Raw genomic sequence first — 20,723 nt, forward strand, 5'->3', positions numbered from 1 at the left:
TTCCATTTTTAAGTCCTTTGGTTTATCTTTGCTCTAGGACTGTGTGTGGGAGGTGAATTGGGAACACAGGGAAACTCATTTTTTCCTGGTGTTCAGATATGGAAATTGACATCCATTTCGCCATACAGGGCAGGGCCAAAGATTTGCAGACATGAAATACCCATGGGTTGTGGTTCTCGGAGATGACCAAGGGAGGGGCTCTTGTTTTCTAGATATCGATGAATGCCGTCTCCCTGGTAGCTGCCCTGATGGAAGATGCGTCAACTCCCCTGGCTCCTACACATGTGTAGCCTGTGAGGAGGGCTACATAGGCCAAAGCGGGAGCTGTGTAGGTAAGGGCTGGTTACCAAGGCACTGAGAGGGCTGTTTTGCCTTCAGATGGCTGGTTGAGCTCACAGACAGGGAGGGGATGAGGTGGGCAGACAGCAGTGGCCTAGAGGACATTGTCCCCCATCATCCGGTTGGGTTCTCAGACAACACTGAGCACAACGTGGGTGTGCTTCGATTATGGGACTCTGCCCTCTGAATCAGCTAGGGTGGGCCCCTCTGCTGGCCCTTAGCCACATCCGTTCTGAAGCTCTATCCCAAAGTTCCAGAAGCTTCTGTGGTTGGCCTCTGTGGACCGGGGTGAGAAGCTGAGTGGTGACAAGAGCCAGCCACCAGGCCCTCTGCTTTCTTACACTGAAGTTCTACAAAAGAACACTGAATAGCAGTGGTGCTTCTTGTACCCAAACAGCTCCGTGTCAGTGGGAAGAGGAGTGTTCTTTCCCCTCAGCCCCCGCAGGGAACAAGGCCCAAGGCTCTGATGCCAGGAGGGGCCATGCTTTGAATAGACGCTTTGAAGCTCATGAGAGGGCAGACGGTTCCCAGGCCCTCAGGACAGCCACAGCCACCCAGGCATGGCCTGGCTTCTCTCCACACTGCCCACCCATGTACTGAAACTGTTTGCTGGGTGTAAAACATTGGGGTTTTTTAGTGGCAGGTGAGAGACTAATGAGGACTAGACTCACGATGGAGTGAATCAGGGTCTTGGATGCCTTATTTCTAGCGTTCTAGGTGGCTTCATTTTCCAGGGCTAAGCAGAGTGTTCTGTATGACTATGGGGAGCTGAGGAGCACTAAGGAGGGTATGACCCTGCTCTGCCTAGACGAAATAAAGGGGCAGGGCTGTGAAGTTTCCCGAGGCTGGCCAGCATTCCCTCTGAAGGCTGCTTCCATGGACTCATACTTGAGATGATCTAGGCTTGCTAGAGCGGCAGACAGTGCAAGGAAGAGAGGAGGCAGTGCCCCACCTTGGACTTTATCCACAGATGTGAACGAGTGCCTGACCCCTGGGATCTGTGCCCATGGGAGTTGTATCAACGTGGAAGGCTCCTTTAGATGCTCCTGTGAGCCGGGCTATGAGGTCACCCAGGACAAGAAGGGCTGCCAAGGTACAAAGATGTAGCACCAATTCTTCCACAGACAAATCGAACCCGCAACATCTTCCCCTCTGACTGCCAGCCCCTGAAGCCACCCCTGAACTAGCCCTCCAGGCCTGAGGCCTCTCCTGCCCTTGCCACAACCTGACCTTTTAACCCTCCCTGCCCACCTATGAGTCTCTGGCGTGTCTGCTCTGCAGAATCCCATACAGAACTCAATGACCTGTTTCAGATGTGGATGAGTGTGTCAGCCGAGCCTCATGCCCCACGGGCCTCTGCCTCAACACCGAAGGCTCTTACACCTGTTCAGTCTGTCAGAGTGGGTACTGGGTGAACGAAGCCGGCACTGCCTGTGAAGGTAACACAAGACAGAGGGACAGATTATAGGCCTTCCTCCCTCTTAAAGAACATCTGTTTGTCCTCCAGCCTCGGGCTGATACCGGGGGTTAATCCTCCAGGTTAGGTTAGAGAGAACTCTGGGAGACATAGCCCCAAGAGAGCTTCTATTGCTATAACTTGCAAATTCAGAGAGGAGACAAATGGTCCCAGAGACAGGAGGGAATCTAAAGCGACGTACAATAGTGTCTGCCTAGGATCCCAGCCCTTGGGGTGGAAACAAAAGGATCAGGAGTTCAGCCTTAGCTACACAGTGGGCAGCCTGAGCTCTGTGACACCTTGTCTCAAAAGAGATAAGCTGGGGGTGGGGTTACCATGGAGCTTTCTAGGAAGGAAGTGGGGGGGTGTATTATAGAATATGGCCTGGGTTTGCCCTTGTCTAGAGGTCCAGAGTGTTCTTCCAACCCAGAGATAGGCAAGAGGTGTTGTGGTGAGGGGAAGCTGTGGTAGGACTGCGCTCCTGGTTCCACGGCCATGGTTGTCTGTCTGCCTAGACCTGGACGAATGTGCCTTCCCTGGAGTCTGCCCCGCAGGAGTCTGCACGAACACTGTGGGCTCCTTCTCCTGCAGTGACTGTGAGCAGGGCTACCGGCCCAGTGCCCTGGGCAACACCTGTGAAGGTAGGAGACCCTCCCCCGCTAGGAAAGTACAGACGGAACACAGTAGACCAACCTAGCCTTTATGAAAAGGAACAAGAGCTCCTCATTAAACCTAGGATGCGGGCTGAGGACTCGTATTCCTACCCGCTCCCCGAAAGCAGTCAGGAAAGTGGCTAGACACCCGGGTCTCACCGCCATGAAGGCACTGGTGCACGGGCTGCGGGGTCTCAGCAGCACTGAGGGACAAGAGACAGAGACACATTGCGTTTCTTGGGCCTTGGCCTAGACTCTTGAGACTCTGTTATGACAAGACTCTAGAATAGTGGTGCTCAAATTGGGGGTCAAACGACCTGTTCACAAGAGTCACCTAAGAACGGCAGAAAACACAGATATTTACATTACGATTCGTAACAGTAGCAAAATTATGGTTATGAAGTGGCAATGAAAAGAATTTTAAGGTTGGGGTAGCACACCGTGGGGAACTGTATTAAAGGGTTGCAGCATTAGGAAGGGTGAGAACCACTGCTCTAGAGTGGCCATTGGTGCTTTGTAATAGGGTTAATAATGCCTATAATCCCAATACTTGGGAAACTTCGTCAGGAAGACAAAAAGTCTAAGGCCAAAAAAGCTATAGAGGGAGAGAGGGGTAGGGTGGGTGAAGGGCGGGTCAGGTGTGATGACCCAGGCTTATAGTTCTAGGACTTAGGAGGAGAGTCGGAGCTCATCTTTGGCTATCTAGCCAGTGAGAGGCAAGGCCAGAGCTAGCTACACGAGATCCTATCTCAAACCAAATTCACGAACAAGCAGAAGGGTGTTTCTGTTACCTTCTCGGGTTCTCTTCATCTGTTTCCTTGGTTTCTTGCCCATTGCTCCTCAGCCAAGACAGAGGAGGGAGGCTTTGGTTTCCCTAGGCCAGGACTACGGGGCATGAAGGAGCCCAGCCAGATCTGGGCCAAATGGGAAGATCTGCTGCTGTCCTTCTCCCCGTGGCTCTCTCCTTAGCTTCTCCCAGGTACCTGGGAGAAGGGAGATAAACAGCAGGCTCTGTCCCCTCAGGCAGGTGATAGGGCCTCTAGCAATGTTTCCCTTGGAACCTGTCCTTGGAAGGTGCCACCATCAGCTGCCTCCTCCCTGTGTGACCCTACAGATGTGGATGAGTGTGAAGGTCCCCAGAACAGCTGCCTCGGAGGCCAGTGCAAGAACACAGAAGGTTCCTACCAATGCCTCTGTCCCCAGGGCTTCCAGCTGGTCAATGGCACCATGTGTGAAGGTGAGCACCCCAAGACTCCCCATCGGGAGCTGGGGACAGTGAGGATCTGCAGAGGTGAGGGCACCCTGGAGTCACCCCCGTCTCATCTTGCCTCTGCAGACATGGACGAGTGTTCTGAGGAGGAGCATTGTGCTCCTCACGGCAAGTGCCTCAACAGCCAGGGGTCCTTTTTTTGCCTCTGTGCACCTGGTTTTGTCAGCGCTGAGGGGGGAACCAGATGCCAGGGTAAGACATCAGTGTGGTCGTGTCTAAGGTCCACCAGCATAGGAGTTAGAGGCTGTGTCTAGAGTCTTATCTGAACACCATTGCTGAAGTGAATTGTTTGCTCACGGCCTACCAGGGGAAGAGAAAATGGGAAGGACTCCGATGGGCTTCTTGAGGTCCAAAGGAAGCGGCTCGGGGCTCAAACAAGCTCTAAAGAGACCCACGCTTGCATCTGCTGACTGGTGTCTCTCTCCTAGATGTTGACGAGTGCGCAGCCACAGACCCATGTCTGGGAGGGCGTTGTGTCAACACAGAGGGCTCCTTCAACTGTCTGTGTGAGACCGGCTTCCAGCCCTCCCCAGACAGCGGAGAGTGCGTGGGTAAGGACTCTGGATTGGATGGGACCCTGCCTCACTTCTGCCCACCGCTGTCCCTCTGTGGTCCTTAGCTCCCTGGAACAAGGAACATAGCTTCCCAGGAAATACAGCATTTTCTACGGGATCCAAAGGATAATGCATTTATTGAGCTTCTGATGATGCAAGGACTGGCTTAACAAAGACAGAATCTTTGTGCCTGCAGAGGACACAAAGTAGTTTTAAAAGCCAAAAACATTAAGCAGATATTAAACACCTGCTATGTTCAATGTCTTTTGGTAAGACAGATGATTACAGATGATCTTGAAATTGAATAAGGGAGATAAATATTGAAGAAAACTCCCTGAACTCCATTGTGGTGAAAATGGCAGAGTGTTCTGTTGGGGATCAGAGGGGAGGAGGCTTCCCAAATGGTGTCTAGTTCTCTTCCTAAATGCTCAGCCCTGCTGGGTCAGGGGAATCCCCCCCCCCCCGAGTTAATCTCCTGGGGTGAGCTGAGCATGCTGATCTGAAGCGGACCTCAGAAGCTGTGGGCTCTGAGCTTGTCAGGTCAGCAAAGTGGGGCCAGAATGGTGACCTAGCCACACATCTGCCCCGTCTCATGGCTCTGGGGACAGATATTGATGAGTGTGAGGACGAGGAAGAGCCAGTGTGTGGAGCCTGGAGGTGTGAGAACAGCCCTGGTTCCTACCGCTGCGTCCTGGGCTGCCAGCCTGGCTTCTACATGGCCCCAACCGGAGACTGCATCGGTGAGTAGAACCGGGCGGTGGGGTGGGGTGAGGGGTGGGGGTGGGGAGGGTAAAGGAAGGAGGAAGGCTGAGGACATCTGGTTTTCCATGCATCCAACTAGAAACAGTTTCTCCCGCGGGTACCGTTTGAGCAGTTGTTTGTATATTTTCCATACAGCGAAGCTGACCCAAAAATTGAAGAATGTTAGCCAAAGCTTTCTTGTGCTGGGCCCGGGACTGAGGGGGGGGTGGTTTGTTTGTTTTGTTTTGTTTGCAAATCTTAGTGTTAACAGACCAGATACATCAGTATCCCCAGCACACAGGCGAGCGTGAATGCCCTCTACCCTAGTCTCCATCACCCCACAGACATAGACGAATGTGCCAATGACACCGTGTGTGGGAACCATGGCTTCTGTGACAACACGGACGGCTCCTTCCGCTGCCTGTGTGACCAGGGCTTTGAGACCTCACCCTCAGGCTGGGAATGTGTTGGTGAGAAGCCTGCGGGCTACCCAAGGTCTGGGCTAGGAAAGGCCCTTGGGTCCTTCTCATTTCTACCAATTTCTTTCTTTCTTGAAAGGAAGTGATAGGGCCCTCTTCCAAACCACTCATGTTTACTCGGCTCCATGACAGGACCCCAAAGGGTGGGCAAGGCAACCTCAAGGGAGGGAGAATCCCCTCCAGCTAGCACTGCTGCTGGCCACATAAGGAGCAAGCACAAGAAGGAAGAGACCTCCTGCCCCACTCAATTCCCTGGAGAACTTGGGGGCTCAAGAGGTGCCCAGAGGAGGGCACTCTCTTAGTTCATGGTTAAAGTCACTTTCAGTAACTCTGCCCCACTATCCTTCCCATGCTCTCTGCCCACCTGTGCCCTCCCTGCTAATTCATACCTACCATTGCTTCTTCCGAGCATGGTTCTCCCGAAGGGGGGGGGGGGCGGTGGGATGAGAACCTGCTGGAATTGGGGGCAGGGTGCATTAGCTACCTCTTCTCTGTACACGAGGCTGTCCTTGTGCCTGGCAGACGTGAATGAGTGTGAACTCATGCTGGCAGTGTGCGGGGCTGCACTCTGTGAGAACGTGGAAGGCTCCTTCCTGTGCCTTTGCGCCAGCGACCTTGAGGAATACGATGCCCAAGAAGGACGCTGTCGTCCTCGGGTGGCTGGAGGTGAGACCCCGGAGACTCAGGCCCCTTCACTTCCAGACAACATTTCCCTGAGGGTCTAGGATGACCTAGGGAAATTAGGGGTACTATGGTACTTACAGTAGCCCCCAAGGACCTCAGGTTGAGTTTAGTAGAGACCTAGAATCCACCCAATCCTTGGATGAGTCTTTTGGATTAAGGAGACCTTGAAACTGAGCTCAGATGGACCCTCCCCTTTGCCACTCTACCTCAGGCTGGACCAGGACTCAGCTGGCTTCAATGACTTGGGAAAAAAATCAAGGGGAATTTTGTAAGGGAAAATGGGGGTAGGGGAGAAGGGCTTGGGGTCCCTGAGGAGCAGAAGGTATGCTATGCCAGAGATGGATATTGTCCATGGGGGTTGTGGGCAAATAGTACACTAGAAACATCAGGTGTTTGGGCATCAGAGCCCCATTTCACTCCATAATAACTTCTTAAATGTAACTTCTTAGGTGCAGTGTCTTTGTAGCAGGGGATGAAAACACTAGGCAGTCCTAGGGATGCTGGGGTACTACATGAGATCATGTACACCATAAGGCTCTGTACAAACATCATATTTCACAGACCAACTTGATAGCAGGGATACCTCAGAGGGTCATGAACAGACACTAATAAGGGGCTTCTGTCACACACAGCTCAGAGAATCCCAGAGGTCCCAACAGGGGACCCAACTCCAGGCCTCATCCGCATGGAATGCTACTCTGAGAGTAATGGTGGTCCTTCCTGCTCTAGCATCCTGGGATGGAACTCTACAAAGGCCGAGTGCTGCTGTACTCAGGGTGCCAGATGGGGAAAAGCCTGTGACGCTTGCCCATCTGAGGGCTCAGGTAAGGCTTCAAGGGCTTCAAAGACCCTTTGGGTCAGTTTGCAGGGTGACGCCTAACAGGGGAAAGGAGCCAGGGGTGATGACACATGCTTGTAACTCCGGCACTCAGGTGGCTGGAACAGAAAGATGATGAGTCTGAGGCAAGTCTGAGCTACATAGCAAAGTTCCAGGCCAGCCTCTATTATATAATTAGACCCGTAAAAAGTTTGGGTGGGGAGACATACCATTCCCTCTCTGAGCTTGGATGCCTTCCTACACAGTTGAATTCAGTGAGCTCTGCCCCAGTGGTCAAGGCTATATCCCTGTGGAAGGAACCTGGACATTTGGACACACCATGTACACAGGTAATCAGTCTCCACACCCTCCTCCCCAGATTCCACTTGCTCCAGTAAACCCTGGCCTGGTTCTCTGTAAGGTCCCAGGAAATCTACACCCAGCCCTGGCTTCCAGGTAGTTTCTTTCTTTTGGGCTCTGGGACACTTCTATCCCCGATATGTTTAACTGGAAAGTTTTAACTAAGCTCCTCCCGGAGTGTTCACATGACCCTAAGCTCAGTTTCCCTGTGCCCTCAAGTCTAGAGGGTGCACTGTGGTGTCTAACCTCACCTCTCCCATACCTGGACAGAGGGACAGAGTGAGGGTACTGCACTGACACACAGGTTCCCCCCACCAAAACAGACACTTTGGGGAGCTCACTCTGATTGGAGAGTTTCAGGTACTGGGCCCCTTGCCTCCTTATTCAGAAAGCTAGTCCTTAGAAGGAGATAATGGAAACAGAAAGTGTGTGTTTGTGTGTGTGTGTGCATGGGTGTGTGTGTATGTGTGTGTGCACGCATGTGTGCGTGTTGCTGGGAATAAAACCAACGGCTTCATGTATGCAAGGCAGACACTGTACCACTGAACGCCCCAGTCAAAAAAAGCAGCTTTCCTCAAGTGCTTGCTATATACCGAGAACTACTTAAAGTGCTGTATGGGTATTAACATTTCTTAATCCTCATTACAAGAGGTTAAACAGTATTTTAGGGAAGCTAAGTCAAGAAGAACACAAACAACTTGCCCAACTCACTCTAACAGCTGGATGTAGGCTCTAAGCTTCCCTTCCTGTCATGTCTTCCCTTCTGCCTCACCCTGCCCTCCATCAGATGCCGACGAGTGTGCCCTGTTCGGGTCTGCTCTCTGCCACAATGGCCGGTGCCTCAACACAGTGCCTGGCTACATGTGCCTGTGTAACCCTGGCTACCACTACGATGCCTCCAGCAGGAAGTGCCAGGGTGAGGACTCACAAGGGCCTGCTAACCCCAAGTCCCACTCTTGCTGGGAGTCCCCCCTCCTGGGAAAGATGCCCACTGCAGCAGGCGGGTCTGAGGTGAGGGGAGCTCTACGCTGTCAGATATTGTCTCTAGAGAGAGCCCTTCCGGGATGGGCATCTTCATGGGCCTCCCAAGGCAAATCCTTCCCTGAGCATTGCCTGTTCAAAGGTCACTTACCCACTGCACCTTTCCCTGACATCACAGATCACAATGAATGCCAGGACGTGGTCTGTGAGAACGGGGAGTGCATGAACACAGAAGGCTCCTTCCATTGTTTCTGCAGTCCTCCCCTCATCCTGGACCTTAGTGGCCAACGCTGTGTCAACAGTACCAGCAGCACAGGTGACTGGATGGGGGCGTGGGCACCGGGTGGCACAGGCCTGATCTGGGACTCACTTGCTTATGGGGTCTGTGCCACCAGAGGACTTCCCTGACCATGACATCCACATGGACATCTGCTGGAAGAAAGTCACCAATGACGTGTGCAGCCAACCCTTGCGTGGGCACCGTACTACCTACACAGAATGCTGCTGCCAGGATGGCGAGGCCTGGAGCCAGCAGTGTGCCCTGTGCCCCCCCAGGAGCTCTGGTAAGAAGGTGCCTGCGGGTCTTGGTGTGCCTCTGGGAAGGGGTGCTATCACCTTGGAAGGAGGAGGAGAGCAATTTGAGCAGTGGCTTCATCCTTCATCTCAGTTGTTCAGGACAGAGAGAGGCGCAAGCGTGGTCAGGAATCCCCACATGTTCTCGTCTTGGGCAAGAGCCCAATGAACCAATTCGCTAAGCTTTAGCTAGCTGAGCTAAAGTCCAGCTCCCTTTCTCCTTCCCCCCAACAGAAGTCTATGCTCAACTGTGCAATGTGGCTCGGATTGAGGCAGAGCGGGAAGCAGGGATTCACTTCCGGCCAGGCTATGAGTATGGCCCTGGCCCAGACGATCTGCCCTACAATCTCTATGGCCCAGATGGAGCCCCTTTCTACAACTACCTGGGCCCAGAGGACACTGTTCCCGAGCCTCCCTTCTCCAACATAGCCAGTGAGCTAGGAGACAACACGCCGGTCCTGGAGCCTCCTTTGCAGCCCTCTGAACTCCAGCCTCACTATGTGGCCAGTCATCCAGGTACGTGTAGCAAAACTGGAGAAGAGATGGGCACTACCATTCCTTCCTCCCGTCCATCTACCTGCCAGCCATATTACTGCTGGGGTGAAGACTGGGAAAGGGAAGGACACTGGTCATGGTCAGTCAAGACTTCACATTAAAAGGCTTGGGTCCAACACGGCCACAAGTGGCTATCACTCTAAACCTTCAGGACAGTATGGCTTTCGGTTTCAGTGTCTTTCTTTAGGCCTCTTAAGATCCATCAACATGAGGGCTGGAGAAATGGCTCAGTGATTAAGATCACTGGCTGCTCTTTCCGGGGTCCTGAGTTCAATTCTCAGCAACCACATGGTGGCTCACAACCATCTATAGTGGGATCCGATGCCCTCTTCTGGCATAAAGTTGTACATGCAGATAGAACACTTATATACATAAAATAAATAAATCTTTAAAAAGAAAGAAAAGACTAACTTTAAAAATGGGGGTGGTGGTGGAGAGATGACTCAGAGGTTAAGAGCACTGGCTGCTCTTCCAAAGGTCCTGAGTTCAATTCCCAGCAACCATACGGTGACTCACAATCATCTATAATGAGATCTCGTGCCCTCTGCTGGTGTGCAGGCATACGTGCAGGCAGAACATAATAAGTAAATCTGAAAGAGAGAGAGAGAGAGAGAGAGAGAGAGAGAGATCCACCAACACAACCCCACCCTTGGCACTAAACAGTGAAAACCTTTGTTCTAGAGGGTGCAGGTCCTAGTGAGAGACTGGGGTCTAAGCACAGGCCTCAGCATTATTCTTTCTGACCCTGTCTCAGAACCACTGGCCTCCTTCGAAGGACTTCAGGCTGAGGAATGTGGCATCCTGAATGGCTGTGAGAATGGCCGCTGTGTGCGCGTGCGGGAGGGCTACACTTGTGACTGCTTTGAAGGCTTCCAGCTGGATGCAGCCCATATGGCCTGTGTGGGTAAGTTTGAAACTGTGAGAATGACATGTTGGTTAGGACTGAGCTTAGGAAAGCTTGGAAATACGCTGCTGCCCCCTAGTGGGCATGTGTCAAGGTAGTGATTGCAAAAGCACCAAGGAGGGTTTAATGCTTCCTGGGAAAATCATTGGATGGATGGTCCCCAACAGAGAAGTAGGGAAAGAAGTCATGGTCCTGGGTATGCTAAGACATGGCTGCTTCTTGGTTTTTGTCCCTGAGTTGTCTGGTTTGGGCATCATATCCAGGGTAGGGAGTAGGGGCTGGTGGCTAGATGGCCAGAGAGCCCCCTACAGCTTTCTTTGTTGCTTCCATAGACGTGAATGAGTGTGAAGACTTGAACGGACCTGCAGCACTCTGTGCACATGGCCACTGTGAGAACACAGAGGGTTCCTATCGCTGCCACTGCTCCCCAGGTTATGTGGCAGAGCCAGGCCCCCCACACTGTGCGGCCAAGGAGGAGAAGTGAGGAATCGCTGGTGGCAGCTATCTGCAAATGGCTTCACACATAGGCTGGGAACTTAAGATGGCGTCCCTAGCTGGGAAAACATCGCGGCTGGGAAGACAAGGTGATGTTATCAGGCCAGGGCTCTGTAGCCAAGTTCTGCCAGCCTTGCCTGCTTTTTTTCAAACTCTCTTCCAGCTTAGTTCTGGTTGTGAGCTTCCGCCACTGCCTCTATGCCATTGCTTGGCTCAGTCACCACAAGTATTTTAATGCTTCAGCCACTGGCCATGAGACACAGCCTACCACCTGTCCTTGGGGCCTCGCTGGAGGACGCGCGTCAGAAGAGTCCTCACCCACTCCCCTAGGCTGTGCAAAAGCTGCAGGCACTCTTTCCAGCTGTGATCCACACATCATCCTGATGGTTCCATAACTGGGACAGTGGCTACATCTGCCCTGGGAGGGCCCTTCACAATCTGTGGAGCAAGACAGGGTTTGGAAAAGTTTGGGGGACAGCTCCAGCGCCACCTCTCTGAACTACAACCACCCAGTCAAGCTGGTGTGGCCTCTTTTTGCCACATCTCCACCCTCTAACAGTCTGTGGCCCCAGAAAGGGACCCGTTTCCCTCGTCTCAAGGATGGAGACTAATTCTAACTTGCTGAGTGCAAGAAACACAAACGAAGAGGAATGAGCTGAGAAAGCAGCAAGAGAGGGCTTAAAACATGGGGAGCTGCTATGGAAGGAGAAGCCAGGATTATACAAATCTACAAACACCAAGTAGCTTTGGGGAAATAAGTACTCGGAGCCACCTTAGAGCTGCTATGCACCAGCAGCGAGGGCTGCCACAAGATACAGTGCCCATCTCCAAAGACCTTTGTTAGATACATAAGCTCCCTTCAGAAACCAAATCTCTTCTGGGCTTTTGTGATTGATGGACTAACAACACAAGGTCTCTCTTTTAGTTGGTCTTGACTGAGGAAGCCAGATTTTCAATGTTGCTTATCCCCTCTACTCAGAAAGTCTTGCCTTTGTTCCCTTCAGGAAAAAATGAATGTCTGGAATCCCTCTGTAGATGCACTTCCATACAAGCTAGCTGGGAGTTCAGGAGCATGGTGGAATAAAGAAATGTTCATCTGGACTTTCATGTTCCTGTGTTTATTTCCTATTATACCAACTTTACCATGTTGGTTAGGTCTGAAGATTAGGTTAAAAATGACCTGCAGGTGCTCCATGTCCAGTTCCCCCAGCCCCCGGGGACTGGGCTCCAGTGTGGGAGGCTCAATACTGTCATAAGACAAGGCAGACTTGCTGCATTTCCTAGATTGGCAGGGATGTAACAAGGATGCATGTGACAGAAGCCACGGAGAAGATTGCTACTTCTTAAATCCGCCTTGTCCTGCCTGCTGCTCTGGTCGTCAGCTGCCATGTAACTTCAAACTGAATGCCTGCTGTATCTGAGTGTTGTAATGAGGGTTGCGCATAAAGTTCATCTAATCATAAACAACCTCATTTACTACCTTATTCCTGTTTACAGGCAAGAAAACTGAGACACAGGAAGCTTAAATAATTTTCTTTAGGCCATTATCCCAGTTCAAATGTCCTCAGCAGACAAAAAAAAAAAAAAAAAATCAATGAAAATATTCTTTGTTCCTAACAGAAATGCTATTTAGTTGGGGATTTAGCTCAGTTGATAAGAGTGTTCACCTGGGGTACGTAAGATTCCGGGGTTCCCTTTCTAATGCATCAGGAGACGGGGAAGAATAGTGAAGACACTTTTTTTTTTTTTTTTTTTTTTTTTTGGTTTTTCGAGACAGGGTTTCTCTGTAGCTTTGGTGCCTGTCCTGGAACTAGCTCTTGTAGAACAGGCTGGCCTCTGGCCTCGAACTCCCAGAGATCCGCCTGCCTCTGCCTCCCTAGTGCTGGGATTAAAGGCGTGCGCCACCACCGCCCGGCTGTGAAGACACTTTTTAGAGATGGACTAAGGTGGAAGTTTGCTCAGACTGCTGGTGGCAAGCCTCTGGTGAAGCAGGCACACTCGCGGCAACGGGGAGGCGGATGCTCCGCGGCACCTGGAGAACACGTTGTGGCTGGCTTGCGCAGGCACAAAGCTAGCTCTCTGACCCAGAAATCCCACTCCCAGGACTGTAGCCTTCAGACAGATATACTCTCCCCAAAGATGCCATCACGCAGTGTTTCTAAGAGCAGAAGATCAGAAACGACTGCTACAGTGTGCTCAAAAACAGATGGCGGGCTAAACACCCTGTCAAGAGAGATGTCCTGACCAGATGGGGGAGCAGGCTGTAGAATGGGGTGGAAGGTGAGCTGCTGTCTGTCTAAAGAGGGGAGTGGACCTCTCGTAACCTCATCCTCACCACTCCACCTTACACCCATCCTTTGCCCAAGCATGCCCTGCTGGCCCTGTGCACTTGCCCTCAGAGCCCTCTGCCCCTTGTGTCCCTGTTCAGCCTCCAGCCACGCTGCATGCACATACACATAGTGTCTTTATTAAAAACAGAAATAATATAGTGTGCAATCTGTTCTGCTCTGCACAGTGCCTCTCTCTCTCTCTCTCTCTCTCTCGACGGGATTTTACCAAGTAGGCCCGACTAGCCTAGAACCAACAACCCTCTTCCTCCTTTGTACTGGAACTCCAGGTATGGCCCACCACATCCAACTACATTCTTGTTCTTCTATACTTGCTCCTAAAGAATTATCTCATGTGGCCTAGTGTTGGGGCGCTCACCCATCAAACCTACATTTGGAAGGCTGAGGCAAGAGGATCGTTAGAGCTAGGGCTGCCTGAACTACAAAACGAGATGAAATAATAAACAATGGTCTCATTCTATTTTATAGCTGTATACTATTCTGTGGAACGGATAAACCAGAACTTTCTCAACCAGTCCAATTCCATTGCCTACCTTTGCTCACGATGCTGTGCCGAGTACTCCTGTACATGTGTTATTAAATGTTATATTTATGAGATTAAACTCTGAAAACAATATGGTGTATGGGGGGAGTGACAGGGGGATAAAGGAAATACTGAGTTGTTTTTTTTTTTTTACTGTATTGCCTGCCTTTAAATTTGTAGATGTATTACCTACTCAAGAAAAATAAAATATTTTTAAATACAGCTGCTGGCTAACCATTGCTTCAATGCCTTCTCCTTTTATATATTTATCTATATTTTAATTAAAGTAATCATTTTGAAATCTCTTTAGCAAATTTCTATCAAACAGATCTATAGTGCTTTTATAGGGTGTGGGAGCCCACAGAAGTGGATCCATTCCACCCTGACCAAAGGTCAGAGAATTCAAGCCTATTCCTGCTCATTCAAGGGTATGACAGGAGGTTTGACCCAGGGAGTGACTGCCTACAGGATGCTCCGTCTAAGGTATTGTTGTTGCATGTCCTGCCTGAACAACAGAATGCTTAATTCAGGATATAGTGGCTTGATGTTTCTGGTATTGAAGGAGGTAATTGCTCTGTTCTTCTTTTTATTTTTAAAGATTTATTTATTTATTATGTATACAACATTCCTTCCATGTATGTTTGTATGCCAGAAGAGGGCACCAGATCTCATTACAGATGGTTGTGAGCCACCATGTGGTTGCTGGGAATTGAACTCAGGACCTTTGGAAGAGCAGTCAGTGCTATTAACCTCTGAGCCATCTCTCCAGCCCCTTGTTCTTTGTATCATGTTAAAGCAATCTTTTGCCTTCTTGCCCCCTGCTTTTGGATTGGGGTGTACGCAAGCATATGGGAAATAAACGCAGGTGAATTCAGTATTTACTGGATTACCCTTGGGTCTATTCTGCATCTCTGTTCCTTTTCCTCCGTATCTCCGTTCCTCCTACCTAATGTTTCTAATGCACACGACCCTTCCCTGGAATGTGCAAACCCATTGAGGCTGGACCCTGACATCAAGGGAAGAACTCCAAGAGAGCAACTACAGACTGCAATCCTAGAGGGGGAAAAAAAAACCAAAGGAAATCTCTGCCTTTCACCAAACACACAAACTGTGACTCACTGGGCAATATTAGGCCCTCCTGAAGGCCAGATCTGTACCATCAGCTCGAAGGAGACACAGGGAGGCCTAGCTTACTCCTTCTCTCTGGTTGTGCCTGCTAAATGTCAGCCCTCCTCTGAGGCACTGCAACAAAAGACCAAAGAACAGAACTCAGTTCTCAGAATTACAGCAAACATCACCCAAACACCTTTTCACCCTTTCTCCCCATCCCCCATCAAAAAGCAACTTTAATGAACTACAAAGCTCATATATGGAAATACATATGATTACTAAAGAAAACTGTACTTGACATCACCTAACATGACTCTCCAATCTTGGTCCCTTGCAAACAGATACTTAGGTAAGAAATACACCGTCCTGTCTTCCCAGCACAGCCGGCTTACAGGGATGCTTGCTTTCCTCGCATACAATCCTTTCAGCTAGTTGGGTGTGTTTCCTTAGTCTTGACATAGACCCCAGAAAAGCCACACGTGAAAAGCTCTCCTGCATCACCTCCCTGCACAGGGCCTTCTGATCAATCATGCTTAGTGCAGCACGTGGCCACATCTTCAAGTCATTGACTTCCAAGGCTCGGCTGTTGGCAGTCAGCTATGGTCATCAAATCTTTTCCTCTTGTCATACACAAAGGCAGAGAATTCTGTACAAGGGTTCCAAACAGCAAGTGGAAGATGACACCACACAGCAATCGTCCCCAAACAAACTCTCAAGCATGAGCAGTCCTTGCTCATCTCTTCCTCCTAATCTCTTAAAATCAGCGGTCCCATCACACAGGTGAATACATACAGTTTACACATACCTGTCACTATCATCATATAACTGCAAAGTATAATAGCACAATAGGATTGACCAGGAGGCCCCCTCTTCAAAATATCAACCTAAAGTAGGCTCAGAGATCCTTTGTCTTCTTTGTTCATTGCATTAATATGATTTGACTAAACATGAAATACACTATAGCCTGTCCTGGATAGTTTTATGTCATCTGAGAGAAGGGAACCTCAATTAAGAAAATGCCTCCACAAGATGAGCCATAGCCAAACCTGTAGTGGTATTTTTTAATTGGTGATTGATGGAGAAGAGCCCCAACTATTGTGGGTGGTGCCATTCCTGAGTTGGTGGTTCTGAGTTCTATAAGAAAGCAGACTAAAGCAGGGCGGTGGTGACACACACCTTGAATCCCAGCACTCAAGAGGCAGAGGCAGACGGATCTCTGAGTTTGAGGCCAGCCTGGTCTACAGAGTGAGTTCCAGGACAGGCTCCAAAGCTATACAGAGAAACCCTGTCCTGAAAAAACAAAAAACAAAACAAAACAGAACGGAACAGGACAAACAACAACAAAAAAAGAAAGCAGACTGAACAAATCATGGGGAATAGCTAGTAAATAGCATCCCTCCATGGCCTCTGCATCAGCTCCTGTCACCAGGCTCCTGCCCAGTTTGACTTCCTTTGATGATGGACTATGATCTGGAAGTGTGAGCCAAATAAACCCTCTCCTCCTAACTTGCTTTTTGGTCATAGTGTTTCATCACAGCAACAGAAAGCCTAAGCCATACTGTCTGGCCTCTATGAGTCCCTTGCTCAACACTCCCTCCCCAACAGAGAAAAAGAAAAAGGAGAGGGGGCTCACACATAGATTAGCATAGAAACCAACTCTGCAACAACTAAGGCCTTGACAAATGCTCTTCAAAATAACAGGGAGGGCAGGATATGGGAACACATGCCTGTAATTCTCAGCACCCAGAAGGCTGTGGTAGGAGGAGCAAGAATTTGAGGCCAGTGTGAACTGACATGGTGTAACAAGATCAGCCTGGGCCACACATTAAAACTCTTGCCTCAAAAAGGCCAAAAGGGGGGGCTGGAGAGATGACTCAGAGGTTAAGAGCATTACCTCCTCTTCCAAAGGTCCTGAGTTCAATTCCCAGCAACCACATGGTGGCTTACAACCATCTGTAATGGGGTCCGGTGCCTTCTTCTGGTCTGCAGGCATACACACAGACAGAATATTGTATACATAAATAAATAAATAAATATTTTTTAAAAAAGGCCAAAAAGAATAACGAGGGCTCTAGTGGGACTGGAATGATGGTTCAGTAGTTAAGATGCGTTCCTGCTCTTCCAGAGAACTGGAGTCTGGTTCCCAGCACCCATGTTGGTTAGTTCTACAAATGCCTATAACCCCAGCTCCAAGAGATCCAACATACTATGCTGGCCTCTACAGGCACCCTTATATACACGACATACATTGACACAGATACACATTCATATACACAAGTAATAAAAGTCTTTTTATAAAAGTTCTGGTAAACTGGGCTTGGTGGTACACAGCTGTAATCCTACCTACTCTTAAAAGGAGTGCAAAATCAAGGCTTGCTGAAACTATAGAATGAGTTCAAGGTCAGCCTGGGTGACCAAGCAGGACCCTGGCTCAAGAAATGAAAGGAAAAAAAAAAAAAAGGCCCCGGGGCAAAAGGTGAATGAAAAATCTTTCCATTGATACATATTAGCAGTGAGTAAAACTTGCAATGTTTGTCTGCCAGCCTTTATGGCTTGCAGGAAGACGGTATTTGGTCAGAAAGGGCTTGTAGAGAACTCTATCGCTGTCTGTTAGTGCAGGCAAATAGCCCAGTGTCCCTTGTTCCTATCATGCCATGGGTGGAACTCACTCCTCTGAGACTTCTGACACTTTAGCTTCATGAAGTGTCCCTGCCGCCTGGATTAAGTCCTCTGAAAGACATTCTTCCATAAATAAGAAAGAATGACTACTTTGCACTTCCCCAACCTGCCTTTTTCTAAATACAGAATTCTTCCATTACCAGAAGGCAAGTGAGATAGGCTCTGACATTCTAAGGGACCTTGTTTCTGCCTACTTGGTCACTGCAATTTAGTGGAGAATATTTAGCAACAATAGCTTCTCTGCTTGTGCTTGGGAATTTTAAAACTACTATATCAATTACCTATAAAAATATTCTTGAAGAGTAGGCTCTTAGGGGCTGGAGAGAAGCTCAGGGGCTGAAGAGATGCTGTGGGCTGGAGAGGTGGTCGGGGACTGGAGAGATGGTCGGGGGCTGAGAGATGGTCGGGGACTGGAGAGATGCTGGGGGACTGGAGAGATGCTGGGGGCTGGAGAGATGCTGGGGGCTGGAGAGACACTGGGGGCTGAGAGATGGTCGGGGGCTGAGAGATGGTCAGGGACTGCAGAGATGTTGGGGACTGGAGAGATGCTCAATGGTTAAGAGCACTATTTGTTGCTCTTCCATAGGATGGGGATTTGATTCCCAGAGGCCCAATGGTGGCACACAGCTGTTTTTAACTTCAGTCTCAGGGCATGATATCCTCTTCTGGTTCACTGGCACTACACACATGTGGAACAGACATATACAAAAACTCTACACATAGTTTTAAAAAATTATTTATTTGGTTTTTTGGAACAGGGTTTTTCCGTGTAGCCCTGTCTGTCCTGGTGTGGAGGCCCAAAAATGTGGGCCCATTTCCACCTTGTCTGATGGTCAAAGTTTGGAGGTTGCTCAAATGATAGACTAGCATAGTTGCACGTCCCAACTCAGGACGTGATTGCTTGTTTTGTTTTGTTTACATTAAAATAGCTCATTTAAGTAGATCCATGCCATCCTGACAGGTGGTAAGGATAGGCAAATGTACTTCTGCTCCTTCTTTTGTAACTATGAGGTCACCTGGAGAGGGGCAGCCTTCAGGATATGTGACCTAGAGCAGCTTCGCTACCTAGACAACAGAATGCTAATGATTTGATGTCTCAGAGAGTTAATGCAATTGACTATTTGAGTTATCCTTTGTATCATGTTGATAAAATCTTTTGTTATCCCCCCCATTTACATTGGGTATAAAAACTGGAAAAATAAACGCAGGTATTTCAGTCCCTGGGATGCCCTCCCAATACTTTCTATGGCTTCTGTCCTGTTGTTTTTCTTTTTTTTATGTCTTCATATTCTTTACTTATATTTCTAAATTCCCACGCCCCTACCCTGGTAAGAAGTATTTTTGTCAAGGCCCGTCCTTGACATCCTGGAACTCACTCTGTAGACCAGGCTGGCCTCAAACTCAGAGACCCCCTTGCCTCTGTCCTCTGAGTGCTGGAACTAAAGGTGTGCCCCATCACCACCTGGCAACAATAATAGGTCGTAATCTTTAAAATGTGGTAAAATCTATTTTAATAATGAAAAGGCTGTTAGCAGTCTGAACTGAAAATCTCAGGCCCAGCTGTTGCCGCTGACTTTCGGTCTTAGTAACACACACACACACACACACACACACACACACACAAAGTGCTTCCACACGGCGAGCTGCTCCGAAGCAGGTGAAGAATCTGTTCACTTCCCAGAATTCCCTTCTGCCCTCTATGCCTCTGATCTGCTTACTACTTCCAAGATTTTCACACACTGAAAATGTCAGTTTCTGATTGCAAACCTGATTTCCATTTTCTTTGGCAAACTGTCTTACTAGATGATGTTAATTCCTATCTAGTACCTAAATAAATGTTTCGTTGTAACAAGCTTTTTTGGTTGGTTTGCAACAGTCTTACTCTATAACCTTGGCTGGTCTGGAATTTGCTGTGTAGACCAGGCTGGCCTTGAACTAGTAGAGATCCTCTGCCTTCTGAGTGTTTGTATTAAAGATGTGTGCCACCATACCCGCCCGACTAAACTGCTTTTAATTATGGGGGGGGGGGATATGCACATGAGTGCAATGTGACCTTGGAGTCCAGAAAGGTCCCCTGAAGGTGGAGGTAAAGGAGGTTATGAGTCTCCTCACACGGGGCTAAGAACAAAATTTAGGTCCTCATAGCCGGGCGGTGGTGGCACACGCCTTTAATCCTAGCACTGGGGAGGCAGAGACAGGGGGATCTCTGTGAGTTCGAGGCCAGCCTAGTCTACAAGAGCTAGTTCCAGGACAGGAACCAAAAGCTACGGAGAAACCCTGTTTCGGAAAAAAAAAAAAAAAAAAAAATTTAGGTCCTCTCTTCTCTACAACAAACTCTTAGGATATGGAGAAAAGATACATTTGGCCAGTAACTCTTCCAGAGTCCAGATGTCTATGGTTTTCCACAGTATTAATAGTTATCTGTTGTGACATGGTGTGGAATCTTTTTCTAATACCCTTCTAAACAGTTCTGGGCTCCACAGCACTCAAGACAGTTGTTTCAAGTTCTGTAGTCCACTTAAGTGTCACACCTAAGTACCTTAAAAAGTATTAGAATTTGTGTTTTACAAAGCTTTTCTTAGGTGGAGTGGGGCTCATGGCATCTGAGTACAAGACTGAGTTATCCAAAAGTCTACAGTGCGTGAAGTTCATGCAGAGGGCACTGGGCTTGAACCCAGGAAACAAGAAATGTCACTGGGGAAGAGCACTGGTGCTCGGGTTTCCAGAACTGGAAGCGAGCGCGCTTCATTACAGAGCAGGACTCCTTTTCTATGGACAAACGCGTTTAGGGACTTAATCCTGAGACTAAGAAGTTAACGTTTCAGATGAGTCTTACAAACGAAGCAGAAGATTATCAAGATGCCACAGTGGAACTTGAAAATGAAGAAACAGATGAAGAAATGTCTAGAAAATACGAGACTTTGCTGGGAATAACTGGAAGCTTGCAAGATGGACTGTGCCAATTATGAAGATGAAAACGGAAATAGAAAACCAATTAAAGCAAAGATGTTCTTAGAGCCCCGAGACTAAAATGGAAGACTTAAAATAACCCGGGATGCCCAGGAGCACAGCATAATTTGGAGCATATATAACTGGAACTCCTCTTGACAGTTTCCATAGTTACTGCTACGCTAATGCCGACTCGTAAAGAAGCACAGTTGTGAAAACACGCTGCTCTTGAGCCCCGTGTGATGAAGGTGAC

General features: G+C 49.1%; 1 protein-coding gene across 1 annotated transcript in view; it reads left to right on the forward strand.

Annotated features, from left to right (window-relative positions):
* The window catches only part of Ltbp2 (latent transforming growth factor beta binding protein 2), an 85,911-nt gene extending 73,967 nt beyond the window's left edge, over positions 1–11,944 (forward strand). The window contains 18 exon segments of the mRNA XM_057782605.1: positions 213–332; positions 1,310–1,432; positions 1,653–1,778; positions 2,311–2,436; positions 3,563–3,685; positions 3,785–3,910; positions 4,147–4,269; positions 4,881–5,012; positions 5,358–5,483; positions 6,015–6,158; positions 6,809–7,000; positions 7,260–7,343; positions 8,141–8,269; positions 8,513–8,650; positions 8,730–8,897; positions 9,142–9,423; positions 10,217–10,366; positions 10,699–11,944. Coding sequence (XP_057638588.1) covers positions 213–332; positions 1,310–1,432; positions 1,653–1,778; positions 2,311–2,436; positions 3,563–3,685; positions 3,785–3,910; positions 4,147–4,269; positions 4,881–5,012; positions 5,358–5,483; positions 6,015–6,158; positions 6,809–7,000; positions 7,260–7,343; positions 8,141–8,269; positions 8,513–8,650; positions 8,730–8,897; positions 9,142–9,423; positions 10,217–10,366; positions 10,699–10,850 — 2,564 coding nt within the window. The 3' untranslated portion in view covers positions 10,851–11,944.
* Positions 11,945–20,723: the final 8,779 nt, after the last annotated feature.

Source organism: Chionomys nivalis, chromosome 10 (assembly GCF_950005125.1).
Source record: "Chionomys nivalis chromosome 10, mChiNiv1.1, whole genome shotgun sequence".
Lineage (NCBI taxonomy): Eukaryota > Metazoa > Chordata > Mammalia > Rodentia > Cricetidae > Chionomys > Chionomys nivalis.